Below are 22,712 nucleotides of genomic sequence, written 5' to 3' on the forward strand. Positions count from 1 at the left end.
TTCGGAATTGGCCGACAACGTGATTTTAGTTTGCATCTGTCGTGCCTTGCAGGCGCACTTTTTGTGTAAATAATCATAGTTGTATAATAATAGCCCCACAAAAATTAAACGAAAGGTATAAGCGAAACGAGTCAAGAGACATAATAGAGTGATTTTTAAACCGACATGATGAATTTGGCTGATCAAGAAGTACCCGCCGATAACAACACCGATCTCAACAGAATGGTAAGACTTACAATTTTTGCCTTCATATTTTACAGCCGTTTCATGCATGATAATTTTTATTACGTTAGAAGATTGTAATTCGATTTAAGTATTGCAATTCTTTGGCGCACTTTATGAACTGAAAGAAAAATTACTTTTTTTTACAAATAAATGTATTTACTTGTTCCCCTGATTTTTTTTATTCGATTAATGATATGTTTTGTTCAAATAAGACGAACTAAAATCTAATAAATTTTCTAAGATCAACGCAATGATTCATTCGTTCAATTTTTCTTTTTTAACAACAAATAAATACTGTCCGAAGACTATTCAAATAACTTGAGGCTATTTTTGAATCTCCACAATAGCAGCTGATTCGAATAAAATTCATCCCAATTAACATTTTTCCCACCATCGATACATCGTCTTATTTGTACCAAAACAAAAAAATCAGGGAGAACAAGGTGATACTTTTAATTTACTTGCAGTAAAAAAGTATTTCTTCTCTTTTTTTTTTCAAAGTATGCAATACCAAATCAACCAAGATCTCGATTAAGTATGACTTTGCGACTTCCATGTGCATGTTATCTCTGAAACCGCACTGTGCGCCGGAATGGCGTGAGGATTGGGAACTGCAAAGCGACGTGACGTCTCTCCTCCACGATATAACACACGACAATAGTCCAATGATAATGCGACTGTATATATTTCACGCCGCACGAATCCGTGAGTACATTTATACACACATAGGCGTACAAGCACTCGAAAAAAAAGACACAGTTACCCCATGCAGCGGCAATGAGGTCTGAACGGAGGAGTCAATTGCCGCGGCACGCGCCTCAACGCTCGGATGCCGCGTCCCACGGGGACACCCCTTTTGTAAGTTCTAAACGCGTAATTGTCACCCCTGCAAGCCCCTGCAGCCTGTAAATAGGGACGCATCTTGCGGAGGGTATGCGATACGACCGCATACATCGACGCAAAATCGTTATGCGGGGGTTCCGGAGCCGTCGCGTCGGAGAAACGCTGCAACGCTTCTTCCGGAACTCCGGGTGGCCGATAAACGTCCGAGAGGGAAATTCGGAACAGAGTTGTAAGAACCCTGCTCGATATGAAATTTGAATTTTCGGTAGATTCAATTAAATATTCTAGTCCAACTACATCAAATGAAATAATTCCACGTGCACCGCTGCAGCGCGCTGGAGCAGGCGAATGATCTGCAAATTATACGCAGGAATTTCAATTTGTTTGATCAAAAGTTGTTATATTCAGAAACTCGGTTAAGATATTGTGAATTACCAACTAATAAAGTATAATGTCTAATGTTGAAAAATTGAGGGTTAAAGCACGAACAATTTTTCAGTAAAAAATCTCACTCCACTGTACTCGTATCAGGTGAATACCGTAGAAATTCATTGCGTAGATTTCACCAAAAGAACTTATGTAGAGAAATAATTACACCTGAGTAAACACGTTCCTGTACCTATAAATTTTTCGTTTTCAATCGAGCATGAAATAAGGTTGAGGGCTCGGTGTATCCGGGGTATTTTATTTTCGTTGTCTTCTTTTTTTCACGAGAATATAAGATACATACTTTCGCTTTCCACACCGCGGAACCACGTGGGAGTATATGGGAGACATACATCGCGGTATGGCTATTCGAGCAGCTTCTTTATATATTATACGTGTGTATATATGCTTTTATAATATATATATATATATATTTTTGGTTTTCGAGGTGAAAGATCACCCGATTCCCACAGATCGGCACACACGTATAATACTGAATTACACGTATACCCCACCATGCACCTACCTACCCACTCGACATATGCCAGCACTCAATGACCACCGGCAGCCAGTGTTAACCGTTCGGTGTTCCCATGATCGTTGGGGCGGACCGGACCGAGGGGAACGAATCAACTCGTGTCTGTATGCCATGCTCTGTAACATTTACACTATGCTGCATTGTAACACAATTGACGCAATTAATGATTACTCCCCGACAGATGATACGTCATCGATATAATATTGCACTTTGGGTTACATGGCTGAGCGTGATCACCATCGCGAGAAAAAAAGGTTCTGTTTTTAGGCTTCCGTGCATCGAAAGGAAAAAAGATCACTTTGCTGTTCGTCTCTCAAGACCCTTTTTTCTCAGGAACGGGTAGAGGTACCGAGTTGAAATTAATATCAAATACTGAGGTCTACGGTCTCTTCGAGGTGTAAGAAATTCAAGCTTCTAAGTCACCGCAATCGGAAGATACGGCCATTTATGTCACATATTTTGACACTTTCTCTTCTCACGTCAATATAATTTTCATTATTCTTCGTCGTCTTTTTCCCTCTCATATCTTGTAACACACGGTGTTTCGCACTGTGTTACGTGACCACTGAACCCCCACCGGAGTGCCTTAACAATTGTACGCTAACAGCAAAGCGTCAAACCCTCGATATGGTTAAGAGCTAATTTTAAGACTACAGTTTTAATTTCTTTTTCGATTGTGTTTCTCCCCGTAACTGTCCTCACTCCCCATCCCGAGAGCCGGAGGACCAGAGAAGCCTTACCTAAATGAGCTAGAATTTTCACCGAGGCCTTGGAGCACAGGAAGAAGCCCCCTGGACGGAGTATTCAACGTCTCGCCGGTAGTATCTGTGCATATTTTGCAAAGGAGGTCCATGTCCTCAGCCGTTGATGCCGAATCCAAGTCTCCGGAGCGACCGATTACTGCTGCATCCAGCAAATACAGATTTCGATGTGGTTTGATCGAGCCTGAGTCAATCAATCGATCATCTGGACCAGCTTCCCTTGATCCCGACACGAGGAGAGCATCTTCCGGCTAAACCTCTCACCCTCAGCAATCGGTTAACGTACGCGCAAGGACGAGACCCGGAAATCGGCGGGAGCCACGAATCCTGCTCCTTTGAAAAGAGCCGCTGCCACCCGGCGACAACGGTCAAAGTTGAAGGCCCACCAATCCGGGCCCCCGATTACTGAGGACCAATCCCTTCTACTAACTTCACGTAAGTGAGTTTCCGTTAACGCTCGAAGACCCGAGCCTCTCAGTCATTCCTATCATCTTTCTTTCCTCCGCTGTGAACTTATTGGGTCAAATAGTTTCGTTACTCTGCTTGTAAAGAAAATAAGAGTACCATTTGCAATAATACGGCTTAAAATCTCGACTCTGCAGAGTTTTTGGGTTACTGATTGCGAGTCTGTACCCACTAGAATTTTCGAATTCAAAATGCGGGATTCGGTATGGTGGACTGAAATCCAAAATGTCATTTGATTTCGATGAAACTTGGCAATCGGGGACTCTCGAGGTCGCTGATCACGAATCTCGGTTCGGAATTTCCAAATTCAAAATGGTGAACCCAATATGGTGGCATGGAGTGACCAACGGTATTCTGTTATGAATTGTATTCGGGCTTAATTTTTTTTCAAATTTTTTCTCCTGCCGTTTCTATTTAAAAAATTTGTTGTTTTCAATTTGATAATTTTTGTATTTTGGTTTCGTTCTACAAGATTTCTTGTACCTATTTTCCTGAAACATTGCCTTACGATTGTTATTCTGGAATATTTTTGGGGAACAGAAATTATTATAAAAATATCATGGCTTCGCGTGACAGTCCGAAAAAACATCTTCAAAATCAGATAGAAAATGAATTACGAACAGAAGAAAATTCATCAAATAGAAAAAGGAAAATAATGTTAAAGCATTAAATAAAAACAAAAATAGAGTGTAAAATTGAAAGCCTCCCACACGTCAACAGCTGAAAACCGAGATTAACAGTCACAATGAAACAGCATTAGTCACTCGATGCCGCCGTATTAAATCCACTTTTTCGAATTTGAAATCTTGCTTCAAAAAAACAAATTACATTGTTTCTTCACAATCCGTACATACCGAAGCCGACGTATTCATCGTTTTTGAACGCAGTCGCGGTCCATCGTGATATTGAAAACGCGAATGAAAATTATTCGACAAATGCTGCATGATAACAGTATCAATAAACCGCGGTGTCTAAGTCTGGCACGCACTCGATATAAAACCAGACAGCAAATCACTCGATTGACTTGTCGACGAGTTTACAAGCCGTAAGTCCTTCGCTTATTGCCGGGGTCACGCCATGGAGCGGACTGCACACAAGCATTAGGGCATAATCGCCCCTGCAGCCTTCCTCCCTCATTGTCAGTCCAGCCCGTGGTGGGGAGACATACAAGACCAAACAGTCCACGTGGTCGGAGTGACAGGGAGTGTGACACACGCCTGACAGCTCGGCTCGCTTTATTACTTGACCGGACTGGACTGGACAGTTCGGTGTGTACAGTGTGACTTGTGGATGGAAGTAGATCGGTGGCAACGTGGCTCGACGGGACCGCAAAGGTGGAGAAGGTGAAAGTTGAGGGTCGAGGGGAAACTGCAGAGCGTGTTTGTCCAGTTAATTATCAAATAATCTCCTACGTCTGTTCACGTTAGCATTGGATTACGTGACCACTAAATGTCGTCGGTTGTACAAGGCCCGATGGAATTACGATTCCAAACCAGCGATGTCGGTTGTACAACGATCACCTGTGATATCGAGACAACGAAGAGCAGTTGAGACCAGGCCGAATCGGATTATATTCGAAATTAATGATTTTCATGCACTCATCACGCAAGAGGATACATTCTGTATCGTAATTAATATCAATACTCCGAACGTCTGAATTTATAAACCTGTCTAAGATGACGGCTATTAATTGCAATTAAATAGCTGGACTGATTCATCATCGTTATGATTTTACCGAGGTAGAGGTGTAATCCTGAAACATTGTGCAAAAAAGTAATAACAACGAAGATGGCTAATTTTCACCGTGAGACGAGGGTACGGTTCTTGTCTTTTTTTTCCTGCAGTACAACGTCGTGGCTCGTTTGGGAATGCACCGCAGGCTGAGGATAGACTGGCGAGTTTCTAACAGTTGGGAAAAGAAGCCAAAGAACTCCCTTGTGGCGGGGAAGTGCGAAAACAATAACGCAGGTCACCGAGGGCCAAACAATGGGGTTTGGTGAAAACGAGAGAACAACAGAACAGTGAGAAAAATTGGCTCCACCGTACATGGAACTCTGAGAAAAACAGCTATTAGCTAATTGGTATAGTTGTACCTGTGAGTTTCTCCACTTTTTTTTACACTACACGTACGTCTTCAATAATTTTCTTTTTTAATTTTATTTCACTCCGACGAGCGCTGCGTGAACTATGAGCTAAATCCGTACTTGGATTAAGTGTTGTATATCATACCGTAAGTAAGAGAGTGATACAGAATGATTTGAAAATATTCATATTCTGTATCGATATTTCTCCGATTGATATGTAAGATGCTCGGAAAAAAAATATCGCTGATGATATTGGTGCAGTATATATGACTGGAGAGGAAAACGACTCGAAGGAATTCATGGATATCCCTGAGTAAATTGGAAACGTCAGAAGCACAAGACGGCTGGCAAGCTGTTTCACAGTGAGCGGTAAAACTCAGTGATGAAAAACCTCTAATAATAGATTTGAGGATAAGAAAATTTATCCAGGAGGCGAGCGAACGACCGTGAGGAGGTATGTAGATGAAAGCGTTTATATTGCAGAAATATATCCGTAGTGAAAACACACTCGTACTCCGCAAGGAGTATAATAAAAAGGGTGAGGAGGTTTGTTGAGGGGGGAGACAGTCAATCGAGCAGCATTAACAAAGTTAACCAGCTAATGACGCGTAAGCTAAGTATGCAAACACCGCCGCGTGCCTCCTCCATATATCCACCAATTCCCATTTCCCATAGGGGGAAATCTGCCCCCCCCACCAGTATGCGATCCCAGCAGACTTCCAGAGTGCGACAGTGTCCTCAACCCTCGACCGAGCTGCATCACATAGTTCCAGAGTCATCCAGTCGAGTGGGAAAAACGCCCCCGAGGGTCCGGGAACAGAACTGCGGTGGTGGAACCGTACAGAGCGCGATGAGAGGTGACTTTTGGATCAGCCCGTCTTTCGATAACCAATTAAGCGATCTTTTACCTGCTCCGTAAGTGTCTGCTATAACTGGTGACGAAGTTACGGACAAAAGATCGTCTCGAAGTATAAGCTATCTGGAATTCAACATCCACACACATACATGCAACGCCGTGATGCACACGTAGATGATATTGGCGAGGCGAGGTAACCTGGTTTACCACAAGATTGCCCCGCGGAGAGGAAGCGTTCCAATCAGTCACCGGATGTCTTCCGCGCCCATCTTCGCTCTTTCCCCTTTCCCTCGCAGCCCCGCAAGCTCTGTCGTCTCGCCCTCTTCGCCCCATTCAAACCTGCGACTCGGGAAGATCCGTCTGTTTCATCCACCTTCGTCCCTCGATCAGTTATTCCTCTTTATCTCCGATCGAACAACCGAATTTCTCTCGTAGGTATGCTGACCGTTGTTGCTTTTTCTGTTTCAGACCGGCGAGGGGTACAACAGATTGAGTGATCCGGTGCACCCCATCACCTCTGGGTATTACGTGTCACCGTCCGGAGTCGACAAGACACACGGTGAGTGAACCTGAATACAGACACCTTGCAGTTCCTATTTTAGGCCATTCATGGATGGAAAGAGCAGTTTCTTCTCCAATCGAATGAACTTCGATCTGTACACGGTTTATGGCTACACTACCATGGCTTGGTTTATCTTCTACTTCGATCTTCCGCTTCTTTCACAGCACGTGTTGAGAATCTGCAGATCGGTGGTTATACGCCAACAGCGCGGTGCTTTGAAGCACTTTTGATAGAATACAAGACGCCCGGTTTGGTGGGGAGTGAGAGAGAGAGAAGGTGGTCCCCCTCGATTCAGCCGGGCTGTCAGCCGCACGCCCACAAGGTCGATATCTTTATCACAACGTCATCAACTGCCAACAATATTATTTTCGAAAAGGGAAAATGCGGGACGAGTCGAGACTCTGGCAAAACTTGGTGCACGTACCTCATGCGGTGCCGATCACTCAGTCACCGGCTCGAACGTCTCGTCTTTCCAAACTTCTCGTTTCACTTCCAATTCTCATCGCCCACCCTGAAACGTATAATCATCTTTGTAACAACGATCTTAAGCTGTCAAAATCAGCGGGCACTTGTTCTTCTTCCATTAGAGGCAACGTTCCCCAAGCGATGCTTCGAAGTCTCTTATCTACCAAGCCGTTCAGGGTAAACGGATGAATCCATTCACGTTTCGACAAGGGTGGAATCTGGAAGCCGAACGTTATGGTCGAGAGTTTCTTTTCCTCCCCGAGTCGTCTGACCGTCATCCTTGACCCACTACCCTCCTCCAATTCGTGAGCGACGGAACCCCCGCAGCGGGGAATTCAATAAGCAACAAATTATCACCGCAAATACTCCCCCGGGTTTCTCACAAGCGTGTTGCCACCTTCGTTCGCAAGCTTTTACCTACTGCATCGACAGATCGACCGGAGTGCATGTTGGCAGACGTGACGACTACATTCGCACACGGACGGACGAGAGTTTTCACCCTCCGCCGTTCACCCGGCTCTCTCTCTCACTCTCTCTCTCTTCAGTGATTGACACTTTGTAGATGTAGCATTGGCATGCCACGGTATAAGCCGCTACTCCGAGGGTGGCGTAACTCAATCAGAACCTATAATGCCGCAATTCCAGCTCGGTAATCGCGTTACGATCACGGTTTGCGTGTAAAAATATTGAAATCTTCTCCGAGGCCAGACACTCCGCGTTCTTCGATTCCGAATATACCCCTCGAAACTTTCGTCTGACTTTCCGAGTCACTGCAGGATTTAAAAGCGTCTCCGTGCATTGTCGACCAAACAAGACATCCAGTCTTGCTGCCTATTCCATTCCTCGACACGCTCATGAGTCCTACTCGGAGAAGGTCCGTAACCATTGGACCAGATCAGACGAAGGGGTTTGCGACGAATGAAACGAGATTAACGATGAGTGGACTACCCGCGGTGGTCAGAGACACCCATTAAACACACCCTATACACAAGAGGCTAATTGCTGCGTCTGGGGATAGTCGAGATATAGATACTTACATGCTGCGCTGCAAGGGTTTTCGTATCTTTCCCTAATTTCTGCAGGATCCGTTTGAACTGATTCATCCTCAGGATTCTGGACCCTGGATCTATTGTCACCGAATCCTGTTCACGGAACAAAGTCACCTCCGATTCGTCACGTCGTTGTTAATGAATTTCATGCTCTCGGATCTTCTTTCGGCTGTTGTATTGTTATTACTAATACTATAGTTGTGGGGATAAAAGACAAGTGCGATTATTTGAAATGCAGTCGTAGATCGTTGTTCAAGCAATTACTTTAGACACGTCTTGTCGCATTCTGTTTTAGGTGGCGATTTGTACCCCAGTCAAGAATACCGGCAAGAACCGTGGCTCCAGGATGGTAAGCATGATTATTTATTCAAGTTTAGTAATGGGTTGTACCCATGGTTACGGTTCATTTTCATATTTATCTTTATTTTTTAACGAGAGAAATTAACATACAGCTTACGATTTGCTGTTCCTGTGGAGGATTACTCGATTTTTGTGGGACCTTCCGGCAATTTATAAGTATTAAATTCGATCGTTCGTCTCTGATTTCAATTTTCAGAGGCTTAACACTTGGAACTTTATTAAAATAATTCTATCGAAGTCTTCCCTGTTCACAGTCTTAGACTTTAATTTTTTTTTTCGTTCATCCTACAAAGAATTAGGAAACCTGCGCAGAATTAAAATGTAAATTTATTCGAACAACTCCATTACTCGCGGCGAGCGGTATTTATTGCTGAAAGTAAATTAAACTAATCGCGAAATATGAAGAGAAAGTAAGAGCAAGTGATAATGAACTTGGAAGCGATAACTATGTTTCAATTTATACATCACAATCAGCGAGTGAGAGAAAAAATTGCTCCGTTTCCGTTAGTTGACTCTTGAATCGCTGCAATTAATTTTTTACTTCATTTGATCATTTTGTCGGCTATCATAATTGCATTACAATTATTTTGGTTATTCTTATTTACAGCTCACGTATAAAAAACTGACCGATCAGGTCAGCAACATTCTTTATCTTTTCTATTACCGTGCGAAAATAAACAGTCATCATCGACAGTGATTGCGTCATGAATTGAGCAATAATTCTCTTACTATGTTTTAAAAATAACTTCTTCATACTTTTCTCACTTCGTATATTTAATATCAAACTCCAACTCCATTGGCCCGGATAGCTCAGTCGGTAGAGCATCAGACTTTTAATCTGAGGGTCCAGGGTTCAAGTCCCTGTTCGGGCGGTATTTTTTTGTACTTTTTTTCAACAATGTTTTTCCATTTCAATCGAATTCAGATCATAGTACGGATAATTTTCTATTTCCGGAATTTGTTTATAACCGACCTTTGATCACAAGATTGTAAAGAACAGAAGTTCTCATGTCCCAATTTTTTTTACACATCATGCAATGAATATACATATCTATAGAGACCGGGGGGTGAGTCCGTGGCAGGTTACAACTTTATTTTAGATATTGTTCATTCTCGACAGCTGATGGATGTTGACAATTTATTGATGAAAAATCGGCTAGTCGAAGAACGAGAAGCGACAGTCCGCAAGCAGGGCACAAAGCAGCGAGGTTAAACCGGCGCAAGCAAGCCGACTGGTACCCATTCATTGTTCTCTAATATCAGTAATGCCTTTGAAAAGGTTCGTCGTTCGTCGAAGCAGCTTCTCTCTAAGTCATTACCTAATCGAGTATCGGCAAAGGCGTCGCGTTGTAAATTCACTGTCGTCGACAAATCGTTTTTCACCGAATCATCATTATCTCCATATATGTACGTAGTATCATACCTACAGTGTCTATATACTCGAATCGAATTCCGCGCAACAATAAACTATCGACAACAATGGGACGGCTCGCACGGCTTGTCCTCGGTGTTGTTGCTAATCGCGAACAGTCGAACCCCATTAAATTGATTAGACCGGCAAGTTCTATTAGTCTGGTTTCTCTTTTCGCACACATACGTGAATTGCGTCTAACTGTGTTAGGTACACCAAAACGAACCTTTCGATCAATTTGCCAACTTTCTTTCCCGCAAGGTAGGAGAAAACGGAGGGTTGAGGAAGTCCTATTGTCGGCGTCTAGATCCCATAAGCTTGGACCGTGATACTTCGTGAGAACTCAGGGAAAACTTGCGACGGTTTCCCAATGACCTTACCGTGTTTTGATTTCCCTTATCATAGATTTAGAGGAAACGAATTACCCAACGATTCACTTCCTCCATTGATTCCAAATCGGGACCCTGCAGATGTTATCTTTGTACTCGTGAAACGGTACCTGAAATCTGATCCCAACTTCCCTAGGGAATTTTAAGAGCCCTTCTGCTCTCTACGGTCATTTGAGCACTTGCAATTTGTACTCACGATACAATGTAAACGTTTATTATACGTACCGATGCAAAAAGAGGCAGTACAGTGTGGTATGATAAAAATATTTGTTTTCGTCGGGTTTAGTGTCTGAAACATACACCGCGTTAAATTCTCAAACAAAAATTTCTCAACAATGGTAATACACCTATGATAAGGGTATTTTATCACCATCACGATGGTTCAACCGTGCTTAACCCTTTCGCAGTCAGTCACACATTTTTAATTCAACACGTTGGCCTAAATTTTGTTACCCGGAGGTTTTTGGGATCGCTGACGACGTATCTGAAGTTAGAATTTGATAGTTTCTAAATCCAAGATGTCGGATCGCTGAGCATCCCACTGTGACTGAAATGGTTGCTGTTGCAACGAACGAAGGATTCAGACCTTGATGAAGCAGAAATTGAAGCTCGATAACACTCGGAAGGATGATTGTATCGAGATACTTTGACCGTCGATGCTGTGCTGTAAAAATCTGATATCGTGCATCGAGCTGTACGTGATTGTGCATATCTCGCGTTAATACATAAGCAGTTACATTATGTACCACATTATATGTATACTTATAGAGAGATCGATTAGCTAAGGTCTAGTCTCAGACTTGGAGCATTAATATTAATTATTCAGCTAACTGTTGGTATAATATACACACTGGCTTGTAATGGTTCAGTGGGGAGGATTCGGGGTAGTTAAGAGGGGTGCGCCGGGGTGAAAACGCGTCGCTCGCCCGGGTCTGCAGCCGCCCTTTTCGACGTCGAGGCGATCCTCCTCTCGCCGCCAAGCCGTGGCAATCGACCATAGCACATAATAAATATACGACTCTGCAATCATGCTAATGCGTGCAGTCAGCACTGCGCAGCCTACCTAAACCTACGATGCAGTTAATTCTCATACCTGCGGGTAAAACGATTTCAAAATCCGATTATCGCCTTCTTTATTAACGAACTGTGAAAATCTACAAGATTCACTCGTCACACGGTTCTCCTGATCGTTAATAAACTTTCGCGAGTCGGGGAATTTACGTATTTGGAACCAGCGCCCGTTATAAGGTCAACCACGGGGCTGTAGGGGTGGAACTATCGGGACATTTTTCCGATTACCTTATTACCGTTCCTCCAACTCGTGCAATCGTTAACAATAGTGTGTGATAAATGAAATTTTGGTTTCAGGCAGCAGCTGCGAGACCGAGGACAGCGAGCAATACGTCCCAGAATTTCATCACATATCAAGTTAGTATGTGAGGAAATATTTTGCTGTCTATAGTTTATCATTAGTACAAAATATAGCAAATATAGTTGACGAGCCTTAGCTGCGCGTTTGCGATGTTCGAGAAGCAATTTCCAAGCTATTAGATATTCGACGGAAACTACGTGCAGGATTTCTCACACACGCGGATTGCTCGTGTACCTAACCGCATCTATGCAGCGGCTTCAACGTTGCGATAGCATTCGATAATCAGATTTCTGTACACGGAGATGAGATTATCGTCGAGCACGTCGCGGCTCGGGATTTTTCACGATTTTTTACACACCTCCTATTTACCTAAGTCAGACCCTCGGGTTAGTAAAAAAGAAATATAGGCAGGTATATGAAATTTAGCCGGAGGACTCGGGGCCAAGGACCGAACGCTTTATTAAAAATTAAGCCCTTGGGTGATTTTTTAAACAAGCACCGGCGTATGTTGACTTTCATCCATCCTCCTCCCCCTCCTCCTCAGCATTCGTCTCATTTCACCTCACCCCATCGATATCGATAACGCGGATTACACTGAGAAGCACTTTATGTATTAAACCAACAATCGGTGAGTATCTTTTCCAGCGATTTTTCTGATTTATTTCCTCTTACCAAGGGTCCGTTCCGCTTTTCCTACACAACGAAAATTAAGCGGCTATCAGCTAAATAGGTTTTTATTTTCTTACTCAACGTTCAATTTTCTACACACGAGAGGCTTCACTCGGTGATACGGTTGAACGGATTTATCGAATTTAGATCAAACAAACGCTTCCATTTTTTATTTTTTTAATCACATATTAGGTATACAACTCACATGTTTTCCATTGCTTTTCTTTCTTTATTTCTCCCATTCCTCGTTTACATACGAGGAATTAATATTCTCGTGTAAAGTTGTGTATATACACAGTACGCATACGTGGATACCCTAACGTATCCACATATTGCACGGTACACGGCTTATATCATCAGCACACGCTGCGGCAGTGCAAATAGCCAATGGCGCTGAACGCGTGGTTCGGTTATTTTGCGTTAACAAGGCCGCTGAATTGCCCAGGGTAGCAAATTGACGAGATTTTATCATCATGATCACCGCTGTTAAAATGTAAAACAATATTGACTCGCGTGGCCGACGGATCTGGCGAAAAAACCTAAATTTGCTAACGATCATCTCTAGGTAAAAAAGAAACAGTTGTTATTAAAACATGAATTTAAACAACCTAAAATTCAATTACCGATAGACAGTCGGATTCCTCTCGTTTAGAAAAACGAATGACCAGACGCCACATTTAATCCATTTTCGCGTATGCACGGCATTCAGTGTGCACACTGTACCTGATATCTAAAGTGCCTAAGAGTCGGGCCGATGATAAGTGAAATACGAAGAAGAGCAATAAGGAGGAGGGGCGGGGGCGGCTACTGTTTACAAATATAACGATAGCGAGGGGATTCAGTCGACTTATGCTTCCCACGACCAGCGTTTGTTTGATTTATTAACAGCCCCCCCGTTGAATTGCTACCCCTCCCACCCAACCCCATATTTCCTCCCTTTCTACCCCTAGATCCACGTCCCCTTCACCCCGCAACACCAGCGGCGACTCGACTCTTCTTCCGGTGGGACACGCGCCACCGTAATACATGGTGGTGAATGCTGACGGATCGCGCTTCGAAATGAAAACGTTTTTGCTCTCCTATAAAGATTCGCCTGCACGTGTAATTAATTGCGTACGTAATATGTTACGTTGAGTCGTAATATCTGTATGAGCGCAATAACGCCCAATCCCATGTACAAGCTCAGATTTCGTCAAACATGCATCGTGCAGGTCTCTGTATGGTCACAGAGTGCTGCTACTTGCTGGACTTGATTCTTGTCTTATCTTGACGCTAGTGAAAATTTTGATGTGTTATTGTTCAGGTGGTGGGGTGAAACAGGAAGCAGCTGGTAACTGCAGAAGAAGTGCGGTGACGGAAAGTACGGAAGTGACTGAGGTCACGGAGACCCCGGAAGCGAGCTATCATCCGCAGTACAACTCCGGATTGCAGGCTCATTCCCATTCGCAAAGCAGCAATTTCTTGGATCTCAGCCCAGCTACACCGGCTTCTTGTTATGGGTATATGGAATTCTTTTTACTTTATATGTTCATACGAAGGCCTTGATTCGCGTATCTGGAATCCATCGAGTCAGTCGCGTCGACATTGTAATACTCGATGGGCACGGCAGTATGATGATTTTCACTCTGTAGGTCACGGTTGTGAGGAATGTTTGGTGCCTTGATGAATGAAGTGATTCATCGACTGACATCTCGCATAATTTCGCGTCATCCGCCTATCTAGGCGACCAATCACCTCTGCTTTGCCTTTTTTAATCGATCTTACATTTATTCTTCATTGACTCCAGATTAGTCAGAACGTGATGTCTTCGATTCGTGTCGGCAATCATGCCGCTGTCGTAAAGTTATTCACTTGAAATTCGTGAATACTTATTTGATTTGAAACATGGTACAAGCATCGTTTGATCAATGGTACTTTAGTGACAATGTGTGATCATGTACCTATTCTCTAAGAATAACCTGTTGCACCGCTGGACAAAATGGCTTCGCCATTCTGCACATGAACTTGAAGGACGGGGGAAAAGATGCTCAAGCTCTGAAGTTTGAATCGGTGTCGGATCACTGAAAGTCATTTTATCTTACTCTCGTGTCTGCCGTCAAATAATTAAACATTAATACCTCCTTCCAAGTCGCGGAACCGCTTGGATAAATCGATAAACGTCGTTTTCTTTTACAGGAGTAACCGATTGAGTTCCCAAAGAGTTAAATCTGGCTCAAAAAGTATCGCGGTCAAGGAGGAACCGACGGATCGGGGTTACATCGAACCGACCAGCACCGTGACTACCCTGTCGTCGTCAGGACCTGCCGAGCACAACGGTGAGCTTAGGATTAGTCCGATCCGTGTTCTCTTGTGTCGCGATGCAGGATCCTACTCAGGACACAGTGCAAAATCAGAGGAAATCGTCTTTCAGTGGCGTTTTCTGACGGCCGATGAGCATTCGTTGACAACGATCGTTTGTTGGTCGGACCCTCCTACGCTCGGCTAACCATAGCTAATACAAACAGCGATACATTCGAGCGAGTACTGCACGAGGCCATTGTGGCGTAGAGCAATGATTCAACTATCATATAAAGTCAAGTAATCGAATCCCCTCGCTGGATCGCTCGGCCACTCATCCTTGGACCGTGACGAATCACTGCACAAAGGAACCACCGCGTCCCCCAGTCCCATCCCGATGATCCTACACCATCCCGGCGACAACGCAGTAAATAACCATCGCTAGACACTCCTCGGATTTGCACGTGTCAACCGTCGTCCCTTCTGCACCCGCACGTTCATCCATACGTCGTGCGCCATCCATTTGTGCAGAGTCGACTTCTGACATAATCATTAAGAGAATATCCGATGCACATCCGTTCCGTATAATCTGATACATGAGACCTAGCGATGGATCCAACGATTCTCAGATTCTTCCTTGTTTCCGAAGTCCATACGGTGCGATTGACAATTCTTCATATTTGATTAACGTTCGCTGAGGACGTACAAATTTCGCTTCAAATCACGCCGAGTAATTTACCTACCGTCAAGCGCAAACTCTAATTGGCGAAGTTTTTGCAGCGTCTGGAAGCCGATCGGAATCAAGAACATGGCGAAAAAATAATGCGAGAGGATTTATCGGGGGTGAAAATAATCCATGTAGCGAAGAACGTGCGGCGAGCATGACCAGGTGAGGCATGATGATGATTGTGCCTTTGTTTAGAGCGCGTATCCATGCCGTGAATTCCTCCGACCCACCTGCCCCTATTTAGTCCGCCATTCCCTGGCTAGGGGCTGATTAATTAGTGAGACGCATTAACAAACCTCCCTGGCTCGTCTCATCCTCCGACATCATCGTCTTCTATCTCGGTCTCTCACCCAGCGTAGGAACTACAGGCATACGTGTAGGTGAAGCTACTCTCACTCTCTCTCTCTCTCTCCATCTCTCTGCAGCAGGGGGCAAAAAAAAGCTGGAAAAACGGAGAGCCACCCCTCCGTGCAGGCGCAGTGCCGTAGCGACGAGAGGCGAGGATCCGACCCGGGCGCGTCAACTCAATTATACATACGCGACCCGACATGCCAGGAGCGTCGAGGGGCGAGGGTGGAAGGGTGGAGAACCGTAGCGAAAAAGAGGAAGAGTTCCTCCCGTACATCCAACTCTCGTGATCCCTTTCTCTCTCTTTCTCTTTTTCTCTCTATCTATCTAGTTTTTATTTCTCTCTCTCTCTCTCTCTTTCTCTCTCTCTCTCTCTCTCTCTCTCTCTCTCTCTCTCTCTCTCTCTGTCTCACTTTTTTATGTCTCCCTTCTCCTCCTATACACGCGCTGCGATTTGTACCGATGAATTTTTCATATGCGCTTTCAGCAGCCCGGCTGCTGCTGTTCGCTGCTCTTTTTGCTGTCCGTTTCAACGCGAAACTGGATACGTGTACACTATCGTCAGAGCGATGACGGTTCTGACGACGATCATAATGTTAGAAAAGCTCCCTTGTTACCGGACGGAAGATCAACCGTACCGACAGAAGGGACACGGCTTGGTTTACTTCAAAACGCGTTGAATTACTCAAGGTTTGTTCGATTCGAAAACGATCACTGTGATCCAGCAAATGATCTAAAGTCGCACTACCTTAACCAACCGAATCAAAAATCCCGGATTCTTCTAGACGACATTTTTTTTTCCTCATTCCAGTTTTTGAACATGGGTTAAACCGACCCAGCGACTTGTTCTGGCTGCTTCTGATTCTCCTTTGCACAGACGGTATATCCTGATGTTTACTGTCACCGGAAGTCAAGCCGTACATAATAGATGTTCCCTATCTGCTGTCCACACAACGTCGCTTCTTATTTGGTGCTGTGCGTTATGTTTGATGGTCCGTTAGGTCATGTCGACTGTAGCATGAATGTATTAGAGTTACTGACCTCAATATTCTTGTCAGTGAAATGATAAAAAAAGTCACGAAATTTGATCCTATAATTATTCGGCAGGCTGTGCGACTCGTATAATAAAGCAGAAAAGCCCGCGGAAGTTGACTTTCAATATTCCCGACAGCGCAGCGCACGAACCTTAAACGGATTATGAATTGCGAATAGCTTTTTTCCGATCGCTGATCGCGGGCTCTCTTGGAGGGGGTCGCGTGCGTTGCGTGCCGCGGAGCTTTTCATTAATATACATATCTCCGAGGCGTCTGGATCTTCCAGGACTCCATCCCCCGATAACAGACACCGCGGCCTTACGCCTCGGCTTTGAATATCGAGCAATTTCCTGCCGACGTTACTTCGACGAGCTGTTTTCCTTGTCGCGAAACGTGAGTGCAATTGTTATTACACGCCCTTGGTGCTCTATCCTCAGACACGAGAAACTTCGTGTCGCGTTGTCTCGGTTCGTGATAAGCTTTGAAAATCTTTGACAAGTTTCTAACTTCTTATAACGTAACCAGCAGCGATGATCGTCCAGAAAATATTTTACGAAAAAGTCGACAGACACACGACTTCGATATTCAGGGTGCAACGTAACTTCCGAATGCTTGCATTATGAGTTTTCATTGCGATCACTTACACTTACGCTGAAGTGTTACCGAAACGGAACATTAATAATAGCAATGGTGATACCGCTCACTTCTTGTTCTAGTCTTACTTTCAATATTCTTGTCTCATCAACGCGCCGAGATTTTATTTGAAACGTCTCGCATAACTAATTAATCCCCGCTAATGGTCTTAAACCAGTCCTTTCGTTATACTGGAAGTTTTAGGCGATAGGAATTAGAGTCTCGTTATTAATGGGTAACGTGGCGGGTAATTTGCTAACGGTCAGCTCGATTAAGGTTATAAAATACTCTGATGATGTATTTTTTGTACCTCTAGGTACGAATGTGTAATGCATCAATTGACGGTGTTGACTCACACGCGTTTCGTTCACATTGAAACCAGTATATTATCAAGTCCAAAGCCTTCCACACTAATCAACTATAGAGTCTAATTTCAATACATACTGAGATTTTGAATAGGTTTAAAAAATTATATATTTTCCCAAACACCCGGCGCAAGAAATATGATATGGGTATCCAATAGCAAGTAGCACAACCTTTGAGATACATTAAATCCGTGTTCTGTTTTCAAAGGGGATTTGCTGCACCATCTCCGGGCAGTTTATCTCGCATAATCCACACAATTACAGAAGCAATCAGCAGGAGGGTTGAAGCGAGGCTGTTTTACTTAGTAGCCGCAAGTAAACGCCGTTGAACAAAGTTTATATACGTTAACCTGTCTACGAGTTTGGAGCGTCGGGGAACGGAGAAACTGAGGGTGGTTGTAGGCTGAGCCGAGGGATGGTTTGCGGTTAGTTTCAGATTAAAATTAATCGGGAGTTGATGAAAACGGTCGTATACCTACGCATCGTTCGTTAGATGGACGAACTCGGGGTTAGTCGAGGCTAACGGGGCTGGTCAGTCATCCCCATCGGCCAGACCACTTGCTCGCTCTCAACCCCGGCCTTCCAGCTTCACAGCTTAACAACTGAGCTTTCTCTATCCTCCATCACCCTGATTCTGCAGCCCGTCGGGATCCTTCAATTATTCACGGTAACACCCCGTGTTGGCTACTCCCTTCTCGGTATTTTACGCCCGGTTAAATGGTGGGCATTTTTTCGCTCTTCTATACCTGAAATTGAGACTACGCCACTTGGTTCGCAATAAATGATTTATAGAAATGGCACAGTAAGTGGGGAGACTTCTCAAAATGTTTCTTCTGAGTGTCTTTTATCACCGGGAAAACACTTTTTTCACATCGTTACCAGAGAAAGGTCGGCTTCAGTGTTTCAAAGGACCAAGGACCGTGATTCTAAGGATCAGCGGAGCTTTGCGGACGCAATTTCTGATTAAAACAATGATTCCGTTTTAAAACCACGGCTCGCCACCGACCGCCCCGTACAAGAGCAAAGAAGATTATATGAAAGGGTTAAACTCCAGGCAGACAGTCTCCTGAATAATATATACAACCGGATTTTACCAGTCCTGCGTTGCTGCACTCCGCGTGCAATCTGCTGGTGTAACAGCACCGGTATACTTCTAATGACTAATTATTATTAAGTAGATTTTAAACTGTACCAAAATCTGCGACCCCACCCACATAGTTTCATGCCCGTAACTCTGAAGGTGATTGATTGATCACCTTCGTTCACTGTACGTAATATATGGTGTTGGATATTCTGTTCGCCGATTAAAGAAATGTGTACAATCGTCTCTTAGATATCGTGGAACATGATGGACGAGAAAAACTGCGAACATCCATTCCACTGTATGAAAATTTTTTTGGTAAAATTTGAACCTTTACTGGAAGTAAAATGCGGTGGCAGACTTTTCTAGCCCATTATTTGGTGCCAGTGTGACAATATATTATTTTATACAATTTCCTAACTGACCACAAAGATTGTTCTACGGTATTCGGTCGTTTTGGTCAATTTGGACAGCACCATTTTTCCTAGTGTTCCCATCTTCAACTACCGTCAATCCCATAAAATTTGCAAATTGTTTTTCCATCAGGAAGTGGTCTCGTTTATCAACCTTCGCAACAACAGCAGCAGCAGCAGCAGCAGCAGTACTCCAATGGAACTGCGCAAAGGGAGTCTAGAAGCTCTCCGACATCAAGCCGGCCAGCGAGCGCCTCCTCGGCAACGTCCCAATGGCCGTCGGTGGCACCCCCTTCGAGCACCGAGGGGTACGCATCGCGTCAAGAGACTGCTTGGAACGCGGACATCTACGCGAAGCGCAGCGTAACACCGACGTGGACCGAGCTCGGAACGCCATTAGAGACGCGGACTTCGAGCACCTCCGCAACTTCCTGGGACCGGCAGTCGTCCTGCTTCCAGAAGAGGACCTCGCCCACTCCCTGGAGCGCGGATTACGCCAAGCGGTCACCGACCACCACCTCCTCGCCATGGAGTGAAGTTGCCGTTGGGTACCAGCAGCAGAGAAGAGGCTCTCTTCAACTCTGGCAGTTCCTTGTCGCTCTTCTGGACGACCCGGCTAATGCACCTTGCATCGCGTGGACCGGACGTGGAATGGAGTTCAAGCTGATCGAGCCGGAAGAGGTGAGTCTCTCGATTCCATTGCTCGGTCATCAACGGATTTGGACTCTTCAGGGTCTGATGTTCAAACGGTTCAACCCTCCAGCAACGATCGATGGTGGTACGGATTAATTCTGATCACATTTTCATGCAGGTCGCGAGGAGGTGGGGCGTTCAAAAGAACAGGCCAGCGATGAATTACGACAAGCTGAGCAGATCTTTGCGATACTATTACGAGAAGGGGATAATGCAGAAGGTAGCTGGCGAACGGTACGTTTACAAGTTCGTCTGCGATCCAGAGGCACTCTTCAACATGGCCTACGGCTCGGGCAGCACCACTGCTGCTGTTCCTACGGAAATTCAGACCACCGGTGTTAGGAGCAGCCATTCTGCCATCGCGAAGACCGCCTCTACTACCGAATCCACGGATTTGGGAAAGCACAGCTCAACTGGATATGGTGACGCCGTTTTAGCAATGTATTCTAACACCGCTGCAGGTAATTTTCGCGGAAATTGTACTAGACTCTTGACTTTTTTCTGAAAGTCTTCTAGTCGTAGATACTCTCATAACAAAGTCATAACGTTTAGATCCTACAATCAAACCTGTCTTCTCGCAGTTTACGGAAGCCACAGTCTGCATCACCTGCACCAGTATCTGGGCAGTGCGAACGAGGGCTTCAAAACCCCGTCGGCAAGGTATCCAGCGCACTACGCGCACCAGTACACCAACAATAACAACCACCACCACCACCACCACCATCATCACCCCTCGACGGCTTACACGGAGTCGTTTTTGAACTACGGTCGGCTTTCCGCGCACGATTTCTCCTTGGATGTCAGAGCCCACGAGTCCGGGAGAGCGAGCAGTGGCTACCACCAGAGTAACGAATCCTCGACGTTATCGGCCGGGACCAGAGAAATTGATACCGCCAGAACTCGGGCCTCCGAAACGACCGGTGTTGATTCTGCGCGCGCCCAATTATCGGCCACCAGCGTTACCGACACGCAAGCACCGCTGCTCGATGGTAGTGCAGGCGCAAAACTTGATCAGACGTCGTATCACTGTCTAGGAGTCGGTAGCTGCGTGTGTTGAGAATACCGGTCGTTTCGACGGACTTTTAGTCGATAGGGAAAAAGTCGATTGTAAATATTGCGCAACACCCTGGGATTGAGGTTGTCGTAATTGTGCGCTTCGTCGTGCATGGAAACGATAATTATTCATAGAATAGTGTCCGAAATCAGTATGAAATTCTATAATAATATAGAATAATCTCGATCTAGTCGACGCAAAACTTTGTGATTTATTCATTTTATTGTTGCTGTCAAGCGTGATGATGATTACCACACGGATAGTGCTATCGCTTGCGGGATAGGTTTATCAACAATTAATTAATTAATGTAACGTTATTATTTATTGTGTAAATATAATAAATTTCTTTATCAACGCTCACGTACACTATAAAGTATACGACGAAGTTGCCATAGTTGCTTGCGAACGGACAGTTTTCATGTTCCTGTGATCAACCTTCTCAGTTGTGGAATTCATCGTCCTTTAGTTTATTTCTGTCCCTTTACATGGCACCTTTTAAAGTATGCTAGTAAAAATAACTCAAATAAATGAGTCAATGTTTGAAGAGAAAAATGAGGCGATTGTAAAAGTATTTAGGTATAATTATAGCGACACTATGAAACGTCGCATTATATCGATGAACTCATATCAATTTTATGTTAAAGTATAATTCTTCGAGATTATTCTGGCTCTCCTTGCATATTTGGTCATATGTTAATTTCAATGATGCGATTGCTAATCTCAGGCTGTGTATTAGAATCCGTGTGTAGGTACACAGATATCTGCCTACGTCGGTCGAATATAAAAACGAGATATAATAGTCAGCCAATATCACTGCGACATAAGAACTTACCTGAACACTTGTGGCCATGACATAATAACGGGCAGAAGTATCGCAAAATACTTTCCTCGAGTATCTTAAACAGCCGTTCGAATTACTTGGTAAACGGAAGTAAACTACTGGATTTAATTTTTCAAGATTTCAGGCAGCTTAATTTTGACTTTGGAATTTATTCGAATCAGGATCCTGCGATAAACGAATTTAGCTACAGATAAACTATATATTATTGCGAGCATCTAGATGTCAAACGAATTCGTCATCCACGAGTTTCGCAATTGAGCCAGGAAAATACTCTTGGAAAAATTCTTATCTTATCTTATCTGATCATCATCACTTTTCTGAATATTATCTTTCGTTACATACTTGGCACGTGATATTCATGAAAACGTTTATAACAGTGTTGTATTTATATTTAGTACACGTGCCTATACACTACATACATACGCATGTATTCACACATATTTAAATACTTTCGAATGATACTTGCAGATATTCCGCGAATGACGTAATATATCGCAGTTTGGTATATTTTCGGTTCTGACACAATTCATGCACGCGCTAAGCGGCCGGTCCCGCTGAGATGTTTACATGCCTGCGTCTCTTTTGCACGCATGAAAACTACGCGAAACTTTCTCCTTCTAGCGCTTCTCGGTCTAGCCGCCGATTGGCGAGTATTGTGAGTTGCTGATTCAAACCGCCGCGTGTGAGAGAGAGAGAGAGAGAGAGAGAGAGGGAGAGAGGGAGATAGGCCTAGCCGGCTACATCGATCCGGCACACGACACTTCTACTCTA

The 22,712-nt window shown here is 44.3% G+C and overlaps 1 protein-coding gene and 1 non-coding gene across 2 annotated transcripts; both read left to right on the forward strand.

The window, feature by feature from the left end:
* Positions 1-88: 88 nt before the first annotated feature.
* LOC124307041 (ETS translocation variant 4) lies at positions 89-22,697 on the forward strand. Its single transcript, XM_046768340.1, has 10 exons — positions 89-225; positions 6,667-6,757; positions 8,570-8,623; positions 11,803-11,862; positions 13,779-13,974; positions 14,651-14,790; positions 19,487-20,034; positions 20,165-20,507; positions 20,628-21,408; positions 22,563-22,697. Exons 1-9 carry the CDS (start codon positions 166-168, stop codon positions 21,101-21,103), a joined length of 1,968 nt encoding a protein of 655 aa, XP_046624296.1. The 5' UTR covers positions 89-165; the 3' UTR covers positions 21,104-21,408; positions 22,563-22,697.
* Trnak-uuu (transfer RNA lysine (anticodon UUU)) lies at positions 9,434-9,506 on the forward strand. The gene has a single exon. It is a non-coding gene; the product is annotated as a tRNA-Lys (tRNA).
* Positions 22,698-22,712: the final 15 nt, after the last annotated feature.

This window comes from Neodiprion virginianus, chromosome 6, assembly GCF_021901495.1.
Source record: "Neodiprion virginianus isolate iyNeoVirg1 chromosome 6, iyNeoVirg1.1, whole genome shotgun sequence".
In the NCBI taxonomy this organism is placed as follows: Eukaryota; Metazoa; Arthropoda; class Insecta; order Hymenoptera; family Diprionidae; genus Neodiprion; species Neodiprion virginianus.